Source organism: Sardina pilchardus, chromosome 4, assembly GCF_963854185.1.
Source record: "Sardina pilchardus chromosome 4, fSarPil1.1, whole genome shotgun sequence".
NCBI lineage: Eukaryota > Metazoa > Chordata > Actinopteri > Clupeiformes > Clupeidae > Sardina > Sardina pilchardus.
This window is the reverse complement of record NC_084997.1, coordinates 28,505,731-28,528,230: the sequence shown is the minus strand read 5'-3', so window position 1 is coordinate 28,528,230 and position 22,500 is coordinate 28,505,731. Positions and strand designations below refer to the sequence as shown.

General features: G+C 42.8%; 2 protein-coding genes and 1 long non-coding RNA gene across 3 annotated transcripts in view; 2 read left to right on the top strand and 1 right to left on the bottom strand.

The window, feature by feature from the left end:
- mettl8 (methyltransferase 8, methylcytidine) overlaps positions 1–3,406 on the bottom strand; it is a 17,143-nt gene extending 13,737 nt beyond the window's left edge. Inside the window, exons 1-3 of the mRNA XM_062534891.1 lie at positions 3,182–3,406; positions 1,889–2,069; positions 447–538 (exon numbers count right to left, since the gene is read on the bottom strand). Of these exons, the coding sequence (XP_062390875.1) occupies positions 447–538; positions 1,889–2,046 (250 nt within the window). The 5' untranslated portion in view covers positions 2,047–2,069; positions 3,182–3,406. The remainder of the gene's footprint in view (positions 1–446; positions 539–1,888; positions 2,070–3,181) is intronic.
- Positions 2,636–20,904, top strand: LOC134078758 (DDB1- and CUL4-associated factor 17-like). The gene is made up of 10 exons (XM_062534892.1): positions 2,636–3,423; positions 3,536–3,639; positions 3,985–4,075; positions 4,191–4,327; positions 16,121–16,199; positions 16,929–17,018; positions 17,355–17,462; positions 17,851–17,956; positions 18,733–18,872; positions 20,791–20,904. Exons 1-10 carry the CDS (start codon positions 3,256–3,258, stop codon positions 20,902–20,904), a joined length of 1,137 nt encoding a protein of 378 aa, XP_062390876.1. The 5' UTR covers positions 2,636–3,255.
- On the top strand, positions 4,392–7,652 carry LOC134078760 (uncharacterized). Its single transcript, XR_009938860.1, has 2 exons — positions 4,392–5,858; positions 6,476–7,652. It is a non-coding gene; the product is annotated as an uncharacterized LOC134078760 (long non-coding RNA).
- Positions 20,905–22,500: the final 1,596 nt, after the last annotated feature.

The window sequence follows — 22,500 nt, the reverse complement described above, 5'->3', positions numbered from 1 at the left end:
GCCTGTCACTGTTATGCAGATGATATTCACATATTGTACCTGTTTTTCATACCTGATGACTACAACTTCTGCTCAGATTTCTGCATGCATGTCTAAGGGATTGGATGATAGATTGGATGATTCAATCTCTCCGAAACTGTTTGGAGTTTCTGGTATTCCCAGCTAATACCGGCCACAAGGCAACAGACCCGCATACCGATTAGCTCATCTTTGCTGGCCCCTGCTAAAACGGCACTTGGGTGTCACAGCTGATGACCGACTAAATTCCTCTGAGCATATGGCCTCAGGCACAAAAGTCATGTCAGTTTACCCTACACAACATTTGAAAAGAATCAAAGCTTATCTAATGTGCCATTCTGCCCTCTCTCTCTCTCTCTCTATCAGGATCTCTAAGACTGAGTCCTGGACACGGGGTGCCTGCGGTGTAGACGTTGTCCTCGCCTTACCTCGGTCCTCTGGTGGAATCAGCTCCGAGGAGTTTAGCTCCGCCCTCCGTCTGGCGTCCTCGCTGTCCTCCGCCGACCACTGGACGTGGTCCCTGAGGTGCGGACGCGACAGACGCAACGGTCAGACACTCGACACACCGCCAAGGACACTCATCAACACATCATCATCCACACACACACAAACAAACAAACAAACAAACAAACAAACAAACATTCTGGGCTTGGCTGACGTTCCCCCTTCTGAGATTGTTCCAGAACGACGATGGCAATCCAAGACGGACTTGTAGCAATGTATAGAGAAGTGTGATTGCAAATGGAATGTGCAGATGGAATGTAAACAGAGAGATGGATGTTGGCACTGAGGAGCGCAGAAACGATGGAACTATGCCTGAGCACCACGGACTGGCACAGTTGAGTCGGGCAGCGAGGAAATTGAGCTCCTGTGATATAAGGCTTTGCAGAATGCCCACTAATGAAAGTGATGATCAGACAACATATATACAGCAATGTTGAGTATCTCTGTGATTTGGAAAGATTGGCACACAGCAGCAATCCAAGCTACAGTGTGAACTTAAATCAATAATATAATAAACAACTCCCAAACAGCTTTACACCCTTATTACCTACTTCTGTGTGACAAACCACACCACACACACATAAACCACACACCACACACACATAAACCACACACCACACACACATGAACCACACACCACACACACATGAACCACACACCACACCACACATGAACCACACACCACACACACACACCACACATTCATGAACCACACACCACACACACATGAACCACACACACATGAACCGCACACCACACACACATGAACTACACACCACACACACAGCTTCCCCCTGGACCCTTAAATAACACGTTGAAAACACGGGGGAGATACAGGAGACAGGGTGACATAATCAGTGTCAGGGCATCTCTCTCTCTCTCTCTCTCTCTCTCTCTCTCTCTCTCTCTCTCTCTCTCTCTCTCTCTCTCTCTCTCTCTCTCTCTCTCTCTCTCTCTCTCTCTCTCTCTCTCTCCCTCTCTCTCTCCCTCTCTCTCTCCCTCTCTCTCTCTCTTTCTCTCTCTCTCTCTCTCTCTCACACACACAAACACACACTCTCTCTCTCTCACTCTCACACACTTGTACCACCATGCACACACACACACACACACACACACACACACACACACACACACACACACACAAACACAACCACACACACAAACACACACACACAAACACCGACACACACACCGACACACACACACACCGACACACACACACACACACACACACACACACACACACACACACACACACACACACACACACACACACACACACACACACACAAACACACACACACACACACAGCTACTCTCTGGGGAGTTTGTGATTATGGAACAGTGTGGTGTTGCCATGACGTACCACATGTTGTGTTGGAAGACACTGTCGGGGTTGGTGAGCACTCGGCCCCCTAGAGGCACGGGGGGCCTTTCGTCTGAGCTCCTCAGCCTACGGGGAGGTCGCCAGCATCCCCCCCGGACCAGCAGCGCGGCCAGGGGAACCCGGCACAGGCACCGCATCCTCACCACCACACCGGGGTCCACTGGGGGGAGGAAGACACACTCAGGGCATCAGGGGAGTTGGATATCTTTAGCCTGCTGCTGCTGCTGTCTATATGAGGCTAATATATCTGTTGCTCTGGAAAGGGTTGTCTCTGTAATATGCAGTCAGCAGTTATGTATAAAATATATAGATATATATTTATGGGTTTTATCAGCTCCATTTCCACAGGTGTATAAAATCAAGCACCTTGATTATCAATGCAGACTGTGTGGTGCTTGATTAACACACCTGTGGAAAGGGACCTGATGAAACCCATGAATATATATATATATTTTAATGCAAATATAAATATATAAACAGAAGATTACATACTTTCAGCATACCCAACTTTCACACAGGTGAATGCATTAAATATGAGCAGCTATGACCCCCCCCCCCCCCCCCCCCCCCCCTGTTGAAGAATCCCTATGTGATATTTTCTCTATCTATGGCTCTGATATTTTCTACATATTTTTTCCACTCCAATCCACTAGGCGGAGAAAGGCGCGTGCCATGATGGGTGCACATGCTGCCCGCAATCAAAATAAATAGAAGCGGCAACAGGAGGGCCAGCATGAATCAATGCTGCGCACCGAAGGTGCAGGGATATGCAAAACCATTCCAGTCTTTCATCAAAGCAGAGACACATGAATGAAGTGCTCGTAACGTTTCTGTATTTCAGTTTTTCTCTTCGCAGAGACTGAATGAAAGTTCGTCTGCCTGTAAGACTGGTAGTTATCTTCGACCTAGTCAGCTGGCCGAAACAGATAACGTTAGCTAGCCAATGCAAACTAGCAATTTAATTTTTTAAGCATAATTTGATTCGTTCTATGTTGCTTGGAGTAACCATACCAAAGCGTTACGATAATTTAAAAAAAAAAAACGAAAAGACGCCTGTTAATGCATCCCTGTAAATGAATGAAGCGCACGAGAGAAAGGAAACTTTGACAGATCAGCTAATTGTAATTAGCTTGCAAATGTTAGACCAAACTGTTGGCTGACGTTATGTCACACACCGGTAAAGTGTGCAACACTAATGTTACAACTTCTGCCACTGGAGCAAACTTGACCAACTGAGCTATTATTTTCCTTTCCAAGAAAGTGTAAACTTACCTTGCTGTCACTAGCGTATAAGAGAAGGTTATTGTCCAGCGTGTATCTAAGCTAACGTTAGGTCGCATGCCTCCATGTGTCCAAAACAAACCCCCTCACAACAGCGCCCTCTAACGAGAGAACCGCGGTCTCGTCAAAATGCCTGCCTTCATATGGACTTCAGGTCAAGGGGTTACTACTCAAAAGATGCTGGCTGTCTGCTCCGACGAAACCTTTCTCTCCTCCGAGAAATTTTATTAAATGTAATAGTCACCCCCACTTTATAAACTTTTTAAATGTTTTTTTTATTATTGTCTTCTGCATTTTCCTTGTCATCTGAGTTCTTGAAGTGTCTTGTGATCTCCACCTTTGTAGGATGATGTTGTCTTTAAGGAGGTCTGGACCAAGATTTCAAAGTCCCCCATTTCCTATGAATCTGGAAGATTATATTTTGAGAATTACAGATGCTGTTATACAAGGTAAACATACGCTTTTTCTTTGTCTCACTTTATTTTGTCTTTTCATAGTCATACCCAAGGTCATTGGGGTATGAATAAAAATCTCATATAACACATTTTCAAGTTCAAGTTTCTTCACTCTGTCAGAATGAAAGAATTATCATTAGTGTGTAACAAGGCAAATTACAGTGTTACAGTACAGTGGAAATCATTATAAGAATAGTTTATAAGAAAGCAGAGAAAGTCTGCAGTGTTTATAATTATTTTTTGAAAGATAATAGTGGTGTTCTGAAAAGAGGATCTAAATGTGCAGTGATGGTGGATTGTATTGAAGCAGTTTCTTAATGAATTATTCTCAATTTGTAGCCAGCAGGCCAAACCAAGACTACTGTATGAGCTACCAAAATGCGGCAAGGCAGAAAAGATTGAAGATGCCCTATTTCTCCAATCACCTCTGGTAAATTCATTTAAATTTGGCAACACATCCTTCGATATATACAGTATATCCACACAAAGCTGGTATAGTGGATTTCTAACTGCGATGGTGCTCTTGATTGTGTTGTCTCTGACAGGGGAGTACGCTGCCGTCGTCGTCAGACCAGCGGTCCAGCCTCGTGGTGGTCACTGCCGACAGCTGGCTGAGCCGCATCTCCTCAAACACGGGAGAGGTGCTGCAGAGGGTCTACCTGTCTCCCCAGCACAAGTTCAGGCCAGTTGCGCTCCGACGTGTCTTAGACCCCGTTAACGTTTTGGTTTTTTTAAAATGCGTCTAGGGTGATCCAATCACAAGTGTAAAGAAACACCCAAAACACATTGTGATCAGTGGGGTGTCCTACGAAGCAAGTTAGACAAATCTAGGTTATCTAGACATATCGAGGCTGCACAAAGCCTCAGCTCGGGTATTAAGTTAAGTGATCCTACGACACCAGGTATGTGATAAATTTGTCAAACTAGGCTTTCAGCTCAGATCTGTGCGCGTTCTCGTGGTTGGGGTGATTTTGACCAATCGGGAAACGTGGAGACGCACAAGACAGCCTAGGTTTAAAAACGATTACTTCCGCATTTATGAGCGGTAGCGAAATCTAGGGTGGTCTTTTTTAGTGTCTAACCTATAACATCAAAAAGTCGATGGTCATCAGATATTGTATGGCATGCATGTCCATAGTAGTGACATATTTGCACGCACAACATACTTAAAAGCGCCTTCGAGATTCAAAATGTTTGCAGAGGCGGGGCTGAACTTGTTCTAAGTATGACAGATTAGCACACGTGAGATAACTTCGTTGTTCAAGATAATGGATTGGTTAGAATTGGTCAGAGGCGGTGATATTTCACGATTTGAGCTTTAACTAAGCACATAACCCGCTCCCGAGCAGGTTTGGTTGCGAGCATAAGATACCATGGTGATACAGCGACGCTAAAACAAATCCACTTTCGTATGACAGCATACCCTGGTTTTGAGCGCAACATACCTCGCTAAGCCACTAATCGAGCTTCGTAGGACACCCCACAGGTCACTCAAACCACTTACCGAGGTGATCTGACCACATCTGATATCTCAGATGTGAGTGTTGTGTAGTGTAAACGTATGGAGTTTCGTTTGTGCCAAAAAGTTCAAACAATACTTTTTCTAATTCAAACAAAAATCAATTAATCAAAATACCAAATACAAAATCTAAACAAAAAAAATAAAGTCGAAAAAAAAAAATCTAAACTCGCAAAAAAAATCTAAACTCGCAAACAAATTATTTGTGTAGTTGCAAAAAAAAAACTGTTTGAATAACTTGTCTTTTGGTTTACAATAACAACAATCATTTGCAGCGACATCATTCGTTTGTTTGCTCCTGGCTTTTTCAGTTTCGATTCTGGCTCTCGCGTTTGCGCTGCCTGTTTCTTTGCTTGCGATTCTGGCACAAACTTCACATATGGGTGGGTGTCTGTGGGGTGCATTCCTATTGGCTGATGCGTTTTGACTGACAGCTTTACTATGGATTCAAGCGCAAGAGCTACCCACCCCCCTCCCCTCCCCAGTAGGTAGTGGTGCAACGCTCTTTTTGGCCACTATGTACAGGTATATTCGATGTGGCGCTATTGAGCACAGTATGTCAACCGCCATATGAAGAAGAAGAAGATATTGACCACAGTAAGTTCCGTGGAGCTAGCTACACCAAAGCCATGGATGGGCTACACGCGTTATGGACTCAAAACAATGGGTTTTCCTCACTACTCATTAATCCAAGGTAAGAAGTGTCATCTAATTTGTTATGGGTCTAATTTTCACGTTTATGTGGGATGTTATGGCGTTGTTGTTACAATACTGACGCTGGTTTTAAGGTATCAGATGGCTATCTTAGCATCGTAGGTTTGTCCACATCCAAACGAGGCTTTTGATGAAATGTCGCACTACAGTAGCCTAAATTATGAATTCATACCATGTATTTATTTGTTCAGAAGTATATTGTTAATGTCCTCGCGTTATATAAGCGTATGTGTCCGATTATGTCATGAAATATCGCTATGTTGTCAACGGTAGTCTAGCATAGTATGAGCGCGATGGTGCGATCTATCTGTGGTCAGTTCATCAATGGCCCTGGCGATCTCTGGAGGTCCACTCTTTGTGAACGTTTGGAGACCACAGACATAGTATAACCTTAGTTAGAGTATTGGTTCATTTGCCTGAGAAAGACCCAAGGGTCGAAACGTTACTTTTTGTAAACATGGGAGCTCAAGCAGTGTTGCCAACGTTACCTTCTTCTGTTACATCTCCCCAGGAAATGTTATTAAGCACTGTGACCAGCTCTGTCTTTTGATTAGTACATGTAATTTGTCTTTTGCTTGTGCTTGTGTGTTTGTGCAGAACAACTCATCGTGATGGAGCACCTGTACTCCCTGATACAGCAGGATCTGAGGGGATTCCTCAGACAGGACGCAGATGTGGATTGACAACATCCTGCAGTTTGACCTGTTCAACCGACCTCTTCTCTGTCCCATACACACCTTTGTCCCATACACGTCTTTGGTCAACCTCTGCTTCATTGCCATCACAACCATCGGTCCCCGTTTCATCTGCAGCACAACACAGCACAGCTGACGGCCTCTTCTCCATCTGCAGCACAGCACCACACACCAGACAGAGTCTGCTGCGTCTTTCACACACCTGGTGGATCCTATCGTGTGCCTCACATACCTGAGAGACTCTGCTCCACAGTACCTGCAGGCTCTGCCCTGCCCCACCCCTCGCACACCCGATGGACCTAGCTGTGTCCCTCACATACACAATGCACTGTACCCCATCCCTCACACAGCCGATGGACCTAGCTGTGTCCCTCACATACACAATGCGCTGTACCCCATCACTCACACACCCGATGGATCTAGCTGTGTCCCTCACATACACAATGCGCTGTACCCCATCCCTCACACACCCAACAGACCCTGTTGTGTCTCTAACACACACAGCAGGCTTTGCCCAGCCCCTCAGGGTGGCTCTGAAATCTGTGGCTTTCACACTCCCAACAGACGCTGCTCTCTCCCTCACACACCCGGCTGGCTCTGCCCGGTCCGTTGCACACCTGCAGACTTCCAGCCGCCACAAACCCAGCTCACCCTTCTCCTGCTGTGTCCTTTACAAACCAAAAAACGCAGCTATGCTCCGCACATGGCTAGCTGACTCTGCCTGGTCCCTTGCACACCCAGTGGACGTGGACACTGTTGTGACTGTTGATATTGATATTGCTGTTATTGTTGATATACATAGGTTTCTCGTTTACCAACTATACTGGCTGCGCACGCATCCGAGAGGCAGAAAATGCCAAGCTACATTACAAAGTTACTAAGTAGTTGGATGTTAAGAATGGTAAGCTTATATGCTATGATTAATTAAGCAATGAAAAAGTGATGTTATCTTCCAAAAAAATGTATTTATTCAGTCAGAGTTCCCAAAAGTACAGCTTGATGATGGTATTGACAAACATACTGGGAAGGCAGAGCGCCGAAGCGCGTCTGTGTGAATAAATGGTGATTGCTTATGCATAGTGCGGCCTGTTCTCTTGTTTTCATTGACAAACATAGCACATCAGTTATGAAACCATGCTGTGTGATGGATGTATATCAGGTTTATGTAACAACAGGCCACATTTAATTTTATGTGTTTGACTTCATGGCGGGCCACATGAAACAGAGCAGAGGGCCGCATGTGGCCCCTGGGCCTTAGTTTGCCCACCCCTGTTGTAGTAGCATGTCAAATTAGTTTATCCAATCATATGAAAGGAGTTTTGACAAGGCCCTGCCTTCTGAAATACATTTCCAATGGAGTAGTTCCAGATGAATGTGAGGAGCTAGGTGGAACGAAATTCAAGTGGTGAGTCAGGTTAACATACAGTAAGTAGTATGTAAAATAATTCAATTTTATTGTCCTTTATTCAAAACAACACTTATTCTAATAAAGTCAAACTGCAGGATGTTGTCAATCCACATCTGCGTCCTGTCTGAGGAATCCCCTCAGATCCTGCTGTATCAGGGAGTACAGGTGCTCCATCACGATGAGTTGTTCTGCACAAACACACAAGCACAAGCAAAAGACAAATTACATGTACTAATCAAAAGACAGAGCTGGTCACAGTGCTTAATAACATTTCCTGGGGAGATGTAACAGAAGAAGGTAACGTTGGCAACACTGCTTGAGCTCCCATGTTTACAAAAAGTAACGTTTCGACCCTTGGGTCTTTCTCAGGCAAATGAACCAATACTCTAACTAAGGTTACACTATGTCTGTGGTCTCCAAACGTTCACAAAGAGTGGACCTCCAGAGATCGCCAGGGCCATTGATGAACTGACCACAGATAGATCGCACCATCGCGCTCATACTATGCTAGACTACCGTTGACAACATAGCGATATTTCATGACATAATCGGACACATACGCTTATATAACGCGAGGACATTAACAATATACTTCTGAACAAATAAATACATGGTATGAATTCATAATTTAGGCTACTGTAGTGCGACATTTCATCAAAAGCCTCGTTTGTATGTGGACAAACCTACGATGCAAAGATAGCCATCTGATACCTTAAAACCAGCGTCAGTATTGTAACAACTACGCCATAACATCCCACATAAACGTGAAAATTAGACCCATAACAAATTAGATTACACTTCTTACCTTGGGTTAATGAGTAGCGAGGAAAACCCATTGTTTTGAGTCCATAACGCGTGTAGCCCATCGATGGCTTTGGTGTAGCTAGCTCCACGGAACTACTTACTGTGGTCAATATCTTCTTCTTCTTCATATGGCGGTTGACATACTGTGCTCAATAGCGCCACATCGCATATACCTGTACATAGTGGCCAAAAAGAGCGTTGCACCACTACCTGGGGGGGAGGTGGGTAGCTCTTGCGCTTGAATCCATAGTAAAGCTGTCAGTCAAAACGCATCAGCCAATAGGAATGCACCCCACAGACACCCACCCACATGTGAAGTTTGTGCCAGAATAGAGCTCCCCAGTCCCGCCCCTCCTCCGAGAGAGGTGCTAGTCCGGAAGTAAAATTCTCATTCATTTCTCCCATTGACTTCTGGAAAAATTCGGATATAAAGAGTTTTAGACCATGCCTTAGGCTAACCAGCTACGATGTGACTCATAAGCATATAACTTATAATTTCGAGTGAAAAAATGAACAGAAAATGTAAAAAAAGCGAAAGGTACAAGACTGTGTACATATCTTAAATTCCGAGATAGAGAACTCAAATCCCAGGATGCTTTGCAAACGTACACACATTTCCAACATTTGCAGCCTAAAGATAGTTTAACATGGTTCCATATTAATCTGAGAAAAGAAGATGATTACTTCCTACCGTTTCCATTGAGTAAATTCAACCTTCAAGATGAGAAAACCGTTATTTTTCGGAAGACCACACATCGGTCCTGATCAGCCCTGCAGCCATTTTAAGTTTTGAAGTTCCAGCGAGACGAAGCTGGACGATAGGCGCGGGAAAAGCTGAGTACAGTTTGTTTGGCATTGCCATGGCAACGGCGATCTCTACCAATCAAAGGCTCTGCTTTCACCAGTTTTACACGTTAGGGTGTCGGGTAGTGTAGTACTCTCTCGTTAAATCGTGAATAAAGCATTGTTTTCTCAAAACAAGGTTGATGCCCCCATTAACTTTTGACATCTATATGAGCAGGTATAATCGCTTAGTCACATCGTAGCTGGTTTTAAGTCTACCATGGACGGTTACGATGTTATGGCTTATTCTCCAATTGTCAATGGAGAAATTGTATTGGATTTTTACTTCCGGACTAGGCTGTGGGCGGGACTGGGGAGCTCTATAGGGTTTGTGTGGAACTTTCTTCCGGGTTCTACAAAACATAACGATCGATTTCCGGTCGTTCGTTAACACAGCGTGTTATGCTACCTTGTACAGCCATAGACCTAAAAGAAACAGCCGGTGTTTACAGGAGCTATCATTAATAACTATTTCAGATGTATATCGTATTGCCAAAACGGACGTCCATAGCTCCGGGTACATGTAAAAAATATATTGTACTTTATTGTATACTTTTCCGAGTTTATTCATAATTATGAAGGTATGTAGCCTATGTAACGTTTTCTCCTATCCGCCCTTTTACGTGTGTTACCTAATATCATGTCTATATAGACGTGTGTTACCTATATTTCTATACAAATTAAGACGGCGGATTCATAAAGAAACGCATGCACCCACTCCATAAGTGTACCTAAATTAGATATGTACAAAAAAATGACATTTCACCGTGACTCAAAAGAGCTGTAAAACAGCTGCATGTACAAAATAGCTTTTGCTAATGGCGTTTGCTAACTAGACTATCAGCCTTGTATTTTTGCTCGCAGACGATTAAAACAATCAAATGAAGACTGCGATATCCTGTGTGTTTATGCTGGTGTTTCATATTGCAAACATGTTGTTAAGTGAATGAATGAATGAATGCTGTATCTTGTCCACCAGTCTCAAACTAAGACATATTGACATGCACTGTCAGTGTAAAGCAGCTTGTCACAAGTCCATGCTGAAACTCGTGTGAACATTTGTGCACTGTTTCTTGTGTTATTAGCGTTATTGCTGGCGAGTGACCCCAGGTCACGAAGTTAAAGTTTAGGCTAATATCCTTAAAAACGTTTGTGCACAAATGTTTATTTTGCCTGCACAATCGTGCACAAACGAATCAAAACACTTGTATTCATATTTTCAACATATGGGGTGCAAAATTCACACAGGTCATGCAGAACAATGAAAAACCACACAGCTTGAGTAGGCTAATGTTTAGGGATGGGTTTGGGTATTCTGTTCAATTTCGCAGTCTGTTGCAGTTATTGTAGGCTAGTAGATTTGTAGGAACCCCCTTGTCAACAAACTTGCTCCAGCAACCTTACTAGACCCATTTTTAATTTAGTGGTCTGTTCAGACTACTGTTTAAGTAACAAACTTCACTGCAAAGGATACATCAGTGTGAATGTTTGTCCAATGGTCTCTTTGTGTTTTCTACACAGATAGTGCTTCGTGATTCAGAACCTGTCGTCATGACCTCCAGACAGTGTTCGTGCAAAGCTGGCACAGCAGTGTGTAATCACACTGCTCTTTCAAACAGCTCATTGCTGAATTGTGTTGTAGCAGTTTCAAATTCACTTGCCAAAATACATTAATACAAATATTTCCACACAGAATTTGTGTATATGGTGTATATTTGGTTATTAACTTTACGGTTTGTTTGAGTAGCTCAACTTTGTTTATTCAATGCCCATTTATTCATCTCCCGCTTTAAAAGAGTAAAAGGATCTTGAACGCTACATGACTGCTCTGAAATCATTGGTCGGTATATTGTGCCTTTCATTATACTATATTGCCAAAAGTATTCGCTCACCTGTCTTGACTCTCATATGAACTTCAGTCACATCCCATCCTTAATCCGTAGGGTTTATTATGACATCGGTCCACTCTTTGCAGCTATAACATTATAGACAGAGTTTGGTGTAGATGAACTTGACTGGACAGGACAGAGTCCTGACCTCAACCCAATAGAACATCAAATCCCATACACACACTCCTAAACCTTGTGGAAAGTCTTCCCAGAAGAGTTGAAGCTGTTATAGCTGCAGAGGGTGGACCGACGTCATCATAAACCCTACAGATTAAAGATGGGATGTGACTGAAGTTCAAATGTGAGTAATTTCATTTCATTTTCATTTCATGTGTATTATACAGGAAAGTATTAAAAGTAACAGAGTTACAGTTTAAAACGGGCCTGACCCAGTGAGAAGCTGATTTCCAGCAGGTTCCTGTTCTGCATTACATATAACAAGTAACAGGGACAAAGCACATCATACATCGCATTTACATACAACAAAATTCAAACATAGACATCAGACTTAACAAAGACAGTAGTTTAGAGGTCAGTGTTTGCAAGTGTATGTATTGAGGAGTAGTAGTTTATAGTGTTTTTTGAATTGTGTGATGGATTGTAATTCTCTAATGTGTTGAGGAATGTCATTCCAGACTCTGGTAGTGTGTATGAAGGATCTCTGCCCAAAGCCATTATTGCATGAGGGCACTGGGTGGAGGGCCATGGAGACTGACCTAGTGACACGCACTTCAGGCATGTTGTGTGTTGGTAAAATAGAGATGAGTGTCAAGACAGGTGAGCGAATACTTTTGGCAATATAGTGTAGTAACTTAACAAAATAATGGAAATTCAGGGGTTTTGTCAAGGAAATGTCATGGAATTTTACATTTGACTTGTACAAGACAAAAGTGTTTGTAACAGCATAGCAGTACAGTACATCCGAACACATTCAATTCAATTTTCAAATTCTTGTCATTTTCTTTTATTTTCACAACATAAAAACACAGACAATCAGATGCCTACTGGTCTACGCAGTGGGTCAACAGTCGTATCCAGAATTGTGGATGTCGCTGACTGTCCAAAACGGACAATTCTCCTTGTAGCAGTTTCAATCTGGAGGCAAAATGCATGAAAATGGCGGTAGCTGGCAAATCTGTGAAAAAGATCAAATTGCATTGTAAGACCACGTTGGATTGTACCCATACAGCATAAGCAGCGGAATTGCAATCAACTTTTCAAAATGTCTCCCATGAAGTAGTGCATGTAACATGCATTACATTTGTGCTTCAGTATCAGCATCTTCTTTGAGAAGCGGTTTACAGTCCTACGTGGAAGTTTGTGTGTGTGTGTGTGTGTGTGTGTGTGTGTGTGTGTGTGGGGGGGGGGGGGGGGGGGGGTGGATGTCTGTATTGAAAACATCCATTCTCTATTGCTTAATATCTGGGCTAATAATGATAATAATAAATTTTATTTGTATTGCACTTTATATTATGGACAATCTCAAAGTGCTACAAAATTATAATGCAAATGGATAACAGAGGTGAGGAGTTCCTGTAGGTAGAGGGGAGCATGTCCATATATGCACTGGTGGGTGAGGAGTGAGATCTTATACTCTATTCTGAAATTAACCGGGAGCCAGTGGAGACTTTTCAGAATGGGGGTGATATGTTCATGCTTGCGCACCCTCATCAGGATCCTGGCAGCACTGTTCTGGATGTATTGAAGTCTCTGGATGCTCTTGCCAGAGATCCCAATGAGGAGTGCATTGCAATAGTCCAGCCTGGAGGAAACAAAGGCGTGGATGAGCTTCTCTGCATCGCCCAGGGTGAGAGTTGGACGGAGTTTGGCAATGTTCTTGAGGTGGTAAAATGAAGTCTTGCAGAGATGTTTGATGTGGGTGTCAAAAGTGAGTTGTGGGTCCATTTTAACACCCAAGTTGGTGACAGATGACCTAGCTGGCTAGGACCCAGATACAGTGAGGGGCAGTAGCTTCACTACTTGTAGCGAAGACACTAGCTTAACTACATTTTTTCAGTAGCTTGGTGGTAGATTTTCTGAAGCAGATAGCTTTTCAATAGCTTAGCTGTTTTTTTTTCATGTGGTGCATTTGTTGAGCTCAACGCTTCCTTCTGACCAACCATACATCAATCATTTAAGCTATATTCTTTATAATTTTGAAAGACAAACAAATTTTCCATGACAGAGATGAAGCAACGGAATTGTGTTGGCAAAGATGTTGGTGGTAGTCTATTGTGGGGTTTTGTTAAGCAATGTCTATGAAATTGGCTGTCGAAACAATAAAGTACTTAGAAGTGTTAGAGTTAAGAGCTTGAGTTACAGTAAAAAGTTAGCTTACAGTTTATCCTGCAAACTTAAGAAATGGGCAAATCTAATTTGGGCCACAAAGCCTATGCACACTTTCTCAGTAGGCCACATATGCACACTCCTCTCAGTATGCTTTACCTTCCTGTCACTACTACGTGCAGCCTGTTTTTCTCAAATTGATTTTGGATATTGTTTTTGAACTGAACATGTGTTATAGCAGGTGTACATCAAGGCAATTAAGTTACTTATTTTATGCTGAGTTATGTTGGCTATTTTATTGCCATACACTTACTTGTCATGAAGCTGGTTTACTTTATTGGTTTGGAAATTAAAAAGTATCTTCTGATGTAACAAACTACTTTAGTGAAATGTATAACTTCAACATTTAGTCTTTAGGTAGCTTTTGTGTAGTTAAGCTTCATTTAATATAGAGCAGCTGGTAACTTGCCCATCACTGCCCTCATATAACATGAATATGTTTTTTAAACTGTCAACAAATAATGTCTGCCTTTGTCTGAAATTAGAAATTGGCAGCCAAATGATAAACAAGTGTAACATAAAAAGCACACACAGAAGGAGGAGCAGAATTGACTCAGAACTGAAGCAGCCTAAATGTATAACTTTTTTCCTACCTGGTATAAATGTCCTCATCGGAGCTCTTGAAACTTTCTAGTAACGACAACTCCTCCAGTCGCTTCTGTAGCTGATGGCCTGCTGCTGTGCTGAAATTTTCTCGCATGCCAGATCCAAAACTGAAGGTTCAGGATAGTCGTGACACCTCAAAGACACGCTGGCATCGATCAGCTCCTCGTCCTCCCCTTGCCGCTGTGTCCTCTGCCATACGCTTTGCCGAGCGACCGACAGGCTGAAGTTGTTTTCAGGCGAACAACGCGGGTTTCAAACAGCGTCGGCCCCTTCAGTTATATCTCCCGACATAAAATGCCGACTGCAGACCGTAGAATGTCTTCGTATCACGAAATTATCACGCATAATGTTTCGGACCCATATCGATTTGGCAGACTCAAGGCCCCATCATGGGAACGGGTGGAAACTTTCCCCAGACACAGCATCTCAGCATTAAAACTGCTGAGCGGATGTTGCCGGTTTTGATTTATTAATAATCGTGACATTTTAATGAAGACAAATACAGGAACGTTTTAGTCAAAAATCAGAATTGTACTATAATTAGCCAAATTTCACAGTTACTTCAGAGGAGATCACCTACCGCTGCAGGTAACTAGCGTTGCAATGTGCGGAAGTGAAAAGCGGAAGTTCTGAATTCTGTTTTCCGGTTCGAACGTTGATTGTTCCACACAGAGCCTATCGCAAGCAAAGAAACAGGCAGCGCAAACGCGAGAGCCAGAATCGAAACTGAAAAAGCCAGGAGCAAACAAACGAATGATGTCGCTGCAAATGACTGTTGTTATTGTAAACCAAAAGACAAGTTATTCAAACAGTTTTTTTTTGCAACTACACAAATAATTTGTTTGCGAGTTTAGATTTTTTTTTTCGACTTTATTTTTTTTGTTTAGATTTTGTATTTGGTATTTTGATTAATTGATTTTTGTTTGAATTTGAAAAAGTATTGTTTGAACTTTTTGGCACAAACGAAACTCCATATAAACGCTAATGCATTCTGATGCGTCTCAGACAATGGAAGTTCTAGCTCTAGAACTAGAAAAGCAAACCTCCACCAAGCGAAAACATAATCGCCTCCTGGAACCAGACGGTGATACAATCGCTAATTTCTTCCTTGGGTCATTTCGGACCTTCCCGGAAAATGTGATCGAAATCCATCCATAACTTTTTGAGTTATCTTGCAAACAAACAAACAAACAGACAGACAAACAAACCCTGATGAAAACATAACCTTCTTGGCGAAGGTAATGAATGTGACGTTAGCAATAACAGAGTCTAAACACAGGCGGTCAGCAATGCCCCTGTGAACTCATGTGTAAGCAGTGATGTGTCTCTTCTGATTGGATCACTCAAAGTGCATTATAAAAGCAAATGTAAACAGGACCTAAAGTATATTACTGACAAGCCTGGCCTAAAGCTTCCAATAGAAAAGGGCTTGGGCTCAACATTAATGGTTGTCCTGTTGCCCTTGGCTACCAAATTGTTACAAGTGGCAACTAGATTTGTCTGGTTGCCAAGTGCCAACCACTTGAACCACTTTTAAAAGGTTGAGCCAAAGATCCACTATCAATGGTGCCCACTTACAGTATGTATCCACAGGCATAGATATAATAAACAGTACAATACAATCATAACGCTTTATTATCTATGTCCACAGGTACCTCAACTGGGATGAGTCTCAGGAGACTATTTATGCCAAGTCTATTCAGAAGAAGCTCTCCCATTTGGCCAGACAGGTACGCCAGCGGTTAGAGTACCGTAAGCTAGATCCCTTCAAGAGTATGCTTTCAGCTCCATTACATTGTATTCTACTCTACATTTCTATATTTTGCATCATTTAACAGACACTTTTATCCAAAGTGACATAAAAAAAAGAGAATATTACACACACACAAGCATGTTTCCTCAGTGTGTGTGCGCTGCCTGGGTGTTGAAGTCTTACAGTGGAGTTACACCAGACGCGTAACTGAAGTGTTTCCGTTCGAGCTGCAAGAACCCAAGATGACATTCTGTCTGTAAAGGGAAAAAAAAGAAAGAACTTAGCACAGCCAACATACTGTAACTGTGTAAAATTATCAACGTATCTTGTTGCTTTAATGGAATTAATTGATGTGATATTACGTTTAAATGTGTTATCAAATTTGACACTGTCCCGTTCACATTAACTACAGTTTCTGACGGGGTCATATTTGTGCAAAATCCTTTTTTATCGATGTCCTGTATTTAAGATGGGGCACATACAATATCACTATGGTTTACCATAATTTCCCGACTATTAGACGCAGCTTATACAATGATTTTGCTACATTTCTTCAGCTATGAGGTTAATACAGGGGGGCAGTTAATATGGTTTTGTTTCTTTTAACTTGCATGAAACACTGCCCTGCGGCTTATACACAATGCGGCTTATATGTGGGAAATTACTGTAGTAATATACTGTAATGCACTGTATTCTCCCCTTGCAGGCAGGGCTTGACAATAGCACTCTGATGTTTCTGGCTGTCTTCCGGGTGTTTCCGCTACAGCTGGTCGGTGTTCTGGAGATCAACAAACGAGTACGCTCATAAAACCTTATATTTTGCTTTTCTCCTTTCGCCCATGTTTTCTTGTAAACTTTTAGTATTTTTAACTCTGATTTTTTTCACTGTCAGACAATTCATATGAAACCTAAAACCTTTTTTGGTGTGTGTGTATGTGTGTGTGCCTGCGTGTGTGTGTGTGCTTGTGTGTGCCTGCCTGCGTGTGTGTGCATGCTCGCGCATGTGTGTGCGTGTGTGTCACTTGTGTGTCCATGTGTGCATGCGTGTGTGTGTGTGTGTGTGTGTGTGTGCCCGTCTGTGTGTGTGTGTGTGTGTGTGCCTGCATCTGTGTGCGTGTGTGTTTGCGTCCAGGTGTTTGGGAGCACGGTGGCAGATGTGGTGCTGTCTCAGGGAGTGCTGGCGGTGTCCCACACCACCAAGTGTGTGAGGCTGTACAGCTTTGAGACGATTGTTGACATGGTAACCCGGGCATCACTCTCATCACTGAGAACACACTGCACTTACATTAGGGTACCCACACACATAGTAAAATCACCTGCATGGATGAGCTTGATGGTTTGATATTGCTGACATTTTAGATTTGAAAATGGAAGATTTGAATGAAGGGTTTTGAAAATGAAAGTTTACTCCGCATGCTGTAGAACATTTTTCGTCTTTAATGGAAGGCGTAAGTCTTGAATGTAAAGACTGGGGGAATTAAGAAAGTATTGAACGGACCAAATGGATATACTGTGTTACTCATTGATATCCAAGTTGATGATATTTATTCAGTTTATTCAGAGTTATTCATGTACTTATTGTCTGATTATTATTGAACTTATTGTTTTTTTTTTAAATGTGTGTGTAGTTCAGGACAAAAGAACTGGTTATTGGAGAACCATGTGACCTGGGTGGTACTCAAGGGATTGTGGGAGAACCTCCACTTGGCATTCCTGTGAACATTCACATCACGGGTAGGTCAGGGAGAACACTTACAGAAATCCGTCAAGCACATGCACACACACACACACACACACACACACACACACACACACACACACACACATACACACATAAATACACACAAAATACATACAGAAATCCCTCAAGCACATACACACACACACACACAGACACAGACACAAGCGCTTATTTGAATTCACCAATCAAATTTCTTACTAAAAGGATTCAAACGTTTTCAGAGTTGACTGCTTTAACACTCATAGGCACATAAAACGACATGCCATAGAGCAAGACTGCCCATCACAGTTGATATGGAGCTAGATACATACATACACTCACACTCACACATGTGTATTCTCTTGTGAACTGTGTGTTGCATTGTGTATTCTGCTCTGTGTGAACTGAACTGTGTGTTTGGTCGTGTGTTCTGATGTGTGTGTGTGAACCGTGTGTTTGGTCGTGTGTTCTGATGTGTGTGTGAGTGAACCGTGTGTTTGGTCGTGAGTTCTGATGTGTGTGAACCGTGTGTTTGGTCGTGTGTTCTGATGTGTGTGTGAACCGTGTGTTTGGTGGTGTGTTCTGATGTGTGTGTGTGTGTGTGTGAACCGTGTGTTTGGTCGTGTGTTCTGATGTGTGTGTGAACCGTGTGTTTGGTCGTGTGTTCTGATGTGTGTGTGAACCGTGTGTTCAGTCGCGTGTTCTAACGTGTGTGAACCGTGTGTTTGGTTGTGTGTTCTGATGTGTGTGTGTGTGTGTGTGTGTGAACCGTGTGTTGTGGCCACGGCAGAGGCACCCCCGGTGCTATTTGAGGTGACGTACCACGAGGGGATCCAGATCGGGGGGAACCCGTTCCACTTCATCTACACCCCCAGCCACAAGAAACACAGAGGCACACACCACGTCTGCTCCCTCAAGGATGGCACTCTGGTAAATACATATAGAGATCACTTTGGGGGGAGGGTTACAAGTGCTCAGGTTTCATGGCAAACCTGGTTAAGTTGGTAAAAATACAGTATTGATTCACAAAGAGGAAAAAAGTACCGCACAGGCAGGCCGACCTTCCGGCAAAGCACAAAGCTTTTGTCACAACACCAGAGACAGGTTATTCAGACACAAGCATCCTTGGCGAGCATGAGAGCAAGCAACAAGTCTGTCGTCGACAAAGTCTTACCATTTGTATGACTAAACAGGGAATCCTTGATGGATTACATACAAGCTGGGCAAGCATGCAGTAGCCTGGTAAGTTGTGGGTTGAATTCCCGGCTTCCACTGTTGTGCCCTTGAGCAAGGCACTTTAACCCCAAGTTGCTCTCAGGAAATTGGCCCTTGTAATATAATTGACATGTTTAAGTCCCTTTGAACAACAGTTTCTGGTTAATGAATGGAAATGCAAATGTAGAAGACTGCTGGGAATATGAAGTCGTTGGGCTATTCTCCAGGGAGGTTTACCACTCACTGAGTGACTGAGTTAACCCAGGATTAGCACTAAAGCACATACCACAAATACCTCTTTGCTCCAGAGTGCAAGGCCAGTAAAGAGTAAAAAAGCTGGTGTGTGTGTGGGTGTGTTTCTGAATGAGATCCTGGGTTGGTCACCTAATTGCAGGTTTCCAGTTAGTCACTTTTTCTCTATTAACGGTAATGATGATTAAAGACTACAGTTATTAAAGATTAAAGTTAAAGACTGCACTCAGTGCTAGCGTTTGTTGACCTAAAATTATTTCACTACACCTTCACAAAAACTGTTTACCGGAGTAAAAACTGTAAAATAAATAAATAACTGTAACCATCAACATGTCGTCTTTAGGGTTAATTGGATAGTGTAGTCTTGGAGACATTTCCATGAGCTTTACAATGCTGAAAGCCTGAAGTGTTTTTTTGCCTCTTAAAGAGCTCTCCAGAATGGCACGGTTAGGATTAAGCAGCCGGTTTGAGGCAGGCTACAGCCACAACAAATACTCCAGGCACTGTCAGAGCTGCCAGGTGTGTTTGACAGAAGAGAAGTGTCTGCTGAAAGGAGGCCCAGTAGATGTTGGTGTATGTGCCTGTTGCTAAGACTTAATGCATCGCAGTTACCCAGAATGTATATCAATATTATGTACTACTAGCTGCAAGTTAATTAAATAGTCCTAATACCATTAGGGTTGACAAGAGATTGTGGGTATTTGAATACATACTTTCCGACATTCATGGAATGTTACTATTTCATCTTATCAAGCAACTCTCTGAAAATGACTTTGAAGTGTACTGGTTGGACCCAATGACCAGTCGGTCCCAGTGTTTTGATGCCACACTACATGTAGCTGCAGCAGACGCATGATCATCAGACTGAGCTTAATGCATCTTCACTTTGCCATCTGAAAAGAGACAATGTCTAGTGTTCTGTACCAAAGTTATACTTTGTTTTGACAAATTGCTTAGTTGGTTCAGTTTTCCTTCACAAAGACTACTAGTCTAATATTGGGGAAAGGCTTTGGTCCCCTCCATTTCATAAAAAAAATAGAAATATATACTTTTTTTGATCCCGTGAGGGAAATTCAGTTCTCTGCATTTAACCCAATTTAACCGAATTAGTGAACACACAGCACACAGTGAACACACAGTGAGGTGAATCACACAACCCAGAGCAGTGAGCTGCCTGCCCAACCAGCGGCGCTTGGGGAGCAGTGAGTGGTTAGGTGCCTTGCTCAAGGGCACTTCAGCCGTGGACTGGTCAGAGATCGAACCGGCAACCCTCAGGTTACAAGCCCGAAGCCCTAACCAGTAGGCCACAGATCAGTCTGTGGGTTTGGTTTCACTCACATAGACATTGTTGTTGTTTTTTTCGGTGTGTCCGTCTCCACAGGCTAGAAATGGGGTTCAGGACATGAACTGCTGTTCTCTGGAGTCGGACTGGATCCTCTTCCATCCGGACCAGTCTGGCAGAATTATCCACGTCGGGCCAAACACTATCAAGTGAGTTAAGAGTTTTGGATCTGAAATAAAATGAAGTGTGACAGAAAAACACCAGCGATGGACTAATTCATTATCTGAGAGTTTAAATATGTTCAAGGAACACACCCCAGTTAGATAAGAGGATGGCACACTTATTTGCCGTTAACCCCAGACTTAGATAAGAGGATTCTTCTCTTCTCTTCTCTTCTCTTCTCTTCTCTTCTCTTCTCTTCTCTTCTCTTCTCTTCTCTTCTCTTCTCTTCTCTTCTCTTCTCTTCTCTTCTCTTCCCTTCCCTTCCCTTCCCTTCCCTTCCCTTCCCTTCCCTTCCCTTCCCTTCCCTTCCCTTCTCTTCTCTTCTCTTCTCTTCTCTTCACATGCAATTACCCAGTCTGAGACCATTAGAGAGTACTTTAGACCAGTTAGCCTATAGCTAGCCTGTAGCTAAAAGTGAGCTACTGTAACTGGTCCAACCCACCTCCAGTGAGTCTAAGCTAAGCTAAGCTAACAGGGCTATTGCATGCACATGAAGAGAAGGGCTTGAATCCTCGTATCTACTTCTGGAGGAGACGGCAAATAAACGTGTTCCATTAAGTTATCAAATGGGCTTAAAGAGAGGGAGCCCATTGCTCCAGTGCTATCAGCCTTGTGCTGGCTCCCAGTGCATTATAGGAGCCAGTATAAAGCTGCACTGCTTGTTTTGAAAGCCCTTAATGGTCTTGCTCCCACTTATGTTGCTGATATGCTGATATTGATTTCACCTTGATTTACGCTTTCTTTTTTTATGTTTTATTATGATCTTTTTTTTATCTTTATTATTATTACTCTTTGCCCATCTATGCTTTTATCTGCTATTACTGTTTTACTGTTTTTTGTTTATGTAAAGCACATTGAATGACCTCTGAATATGAAATGCGCTTTATAAATAAACTTGACTTGACTTCACTTGACTTGACTATGCAGCGCCCATACACTCTTTCAGGTCTCAAGGAGTTAACCTGATGAAGCGATGGCGAAATGCGTTGTTCACTAAAATAAAATAAAAAAAAGAAATCAGCCATTTCGAGTCGACCAGTGTGCGGTGATTTTACACTTTTCTGACTCTCTCAAGGTCCTTACGGTCTGCATCCCAATCACTTTTGATTGTCCGACGTTCTCGGCTCAACTAAAAATGGGACTGTGTATTTGCTGGTGTTGGGAAGTTATGACTTTGGAATGATGTCCCAAGTGACCTCAGACATGGCTCAACCCTAACTGCGTTTAAATCAAAATTTAAGACGTGCTTTTTCCATCTGGCGTGCCGCAACCGCTGATCCTGGAGCTGGGGGTGGAGGACTGTTTTATTGTTATGTCATTGTATACAAACACACACAGCAGTATTCAGTATGTGTGTGTGTGTGTGTGGTGTGTGTGTGTGTGTGTGGGGGGGGGGGGGGTCTGTGTATGTGTGTGTGCATGGGTATCTGACAGTTGGTGTTTGAGTCTGTGTATGGGGGGGGCGGTTCTCTTTCTCTTTTAATGTAAAGCATTTTGCTTTTAAACATGCTAAATAAATGGAATGCACTGACTGACTGACTTACTATTTAATTTGAAATGGTGTGTTTATGTATTTGTGATTGTGTT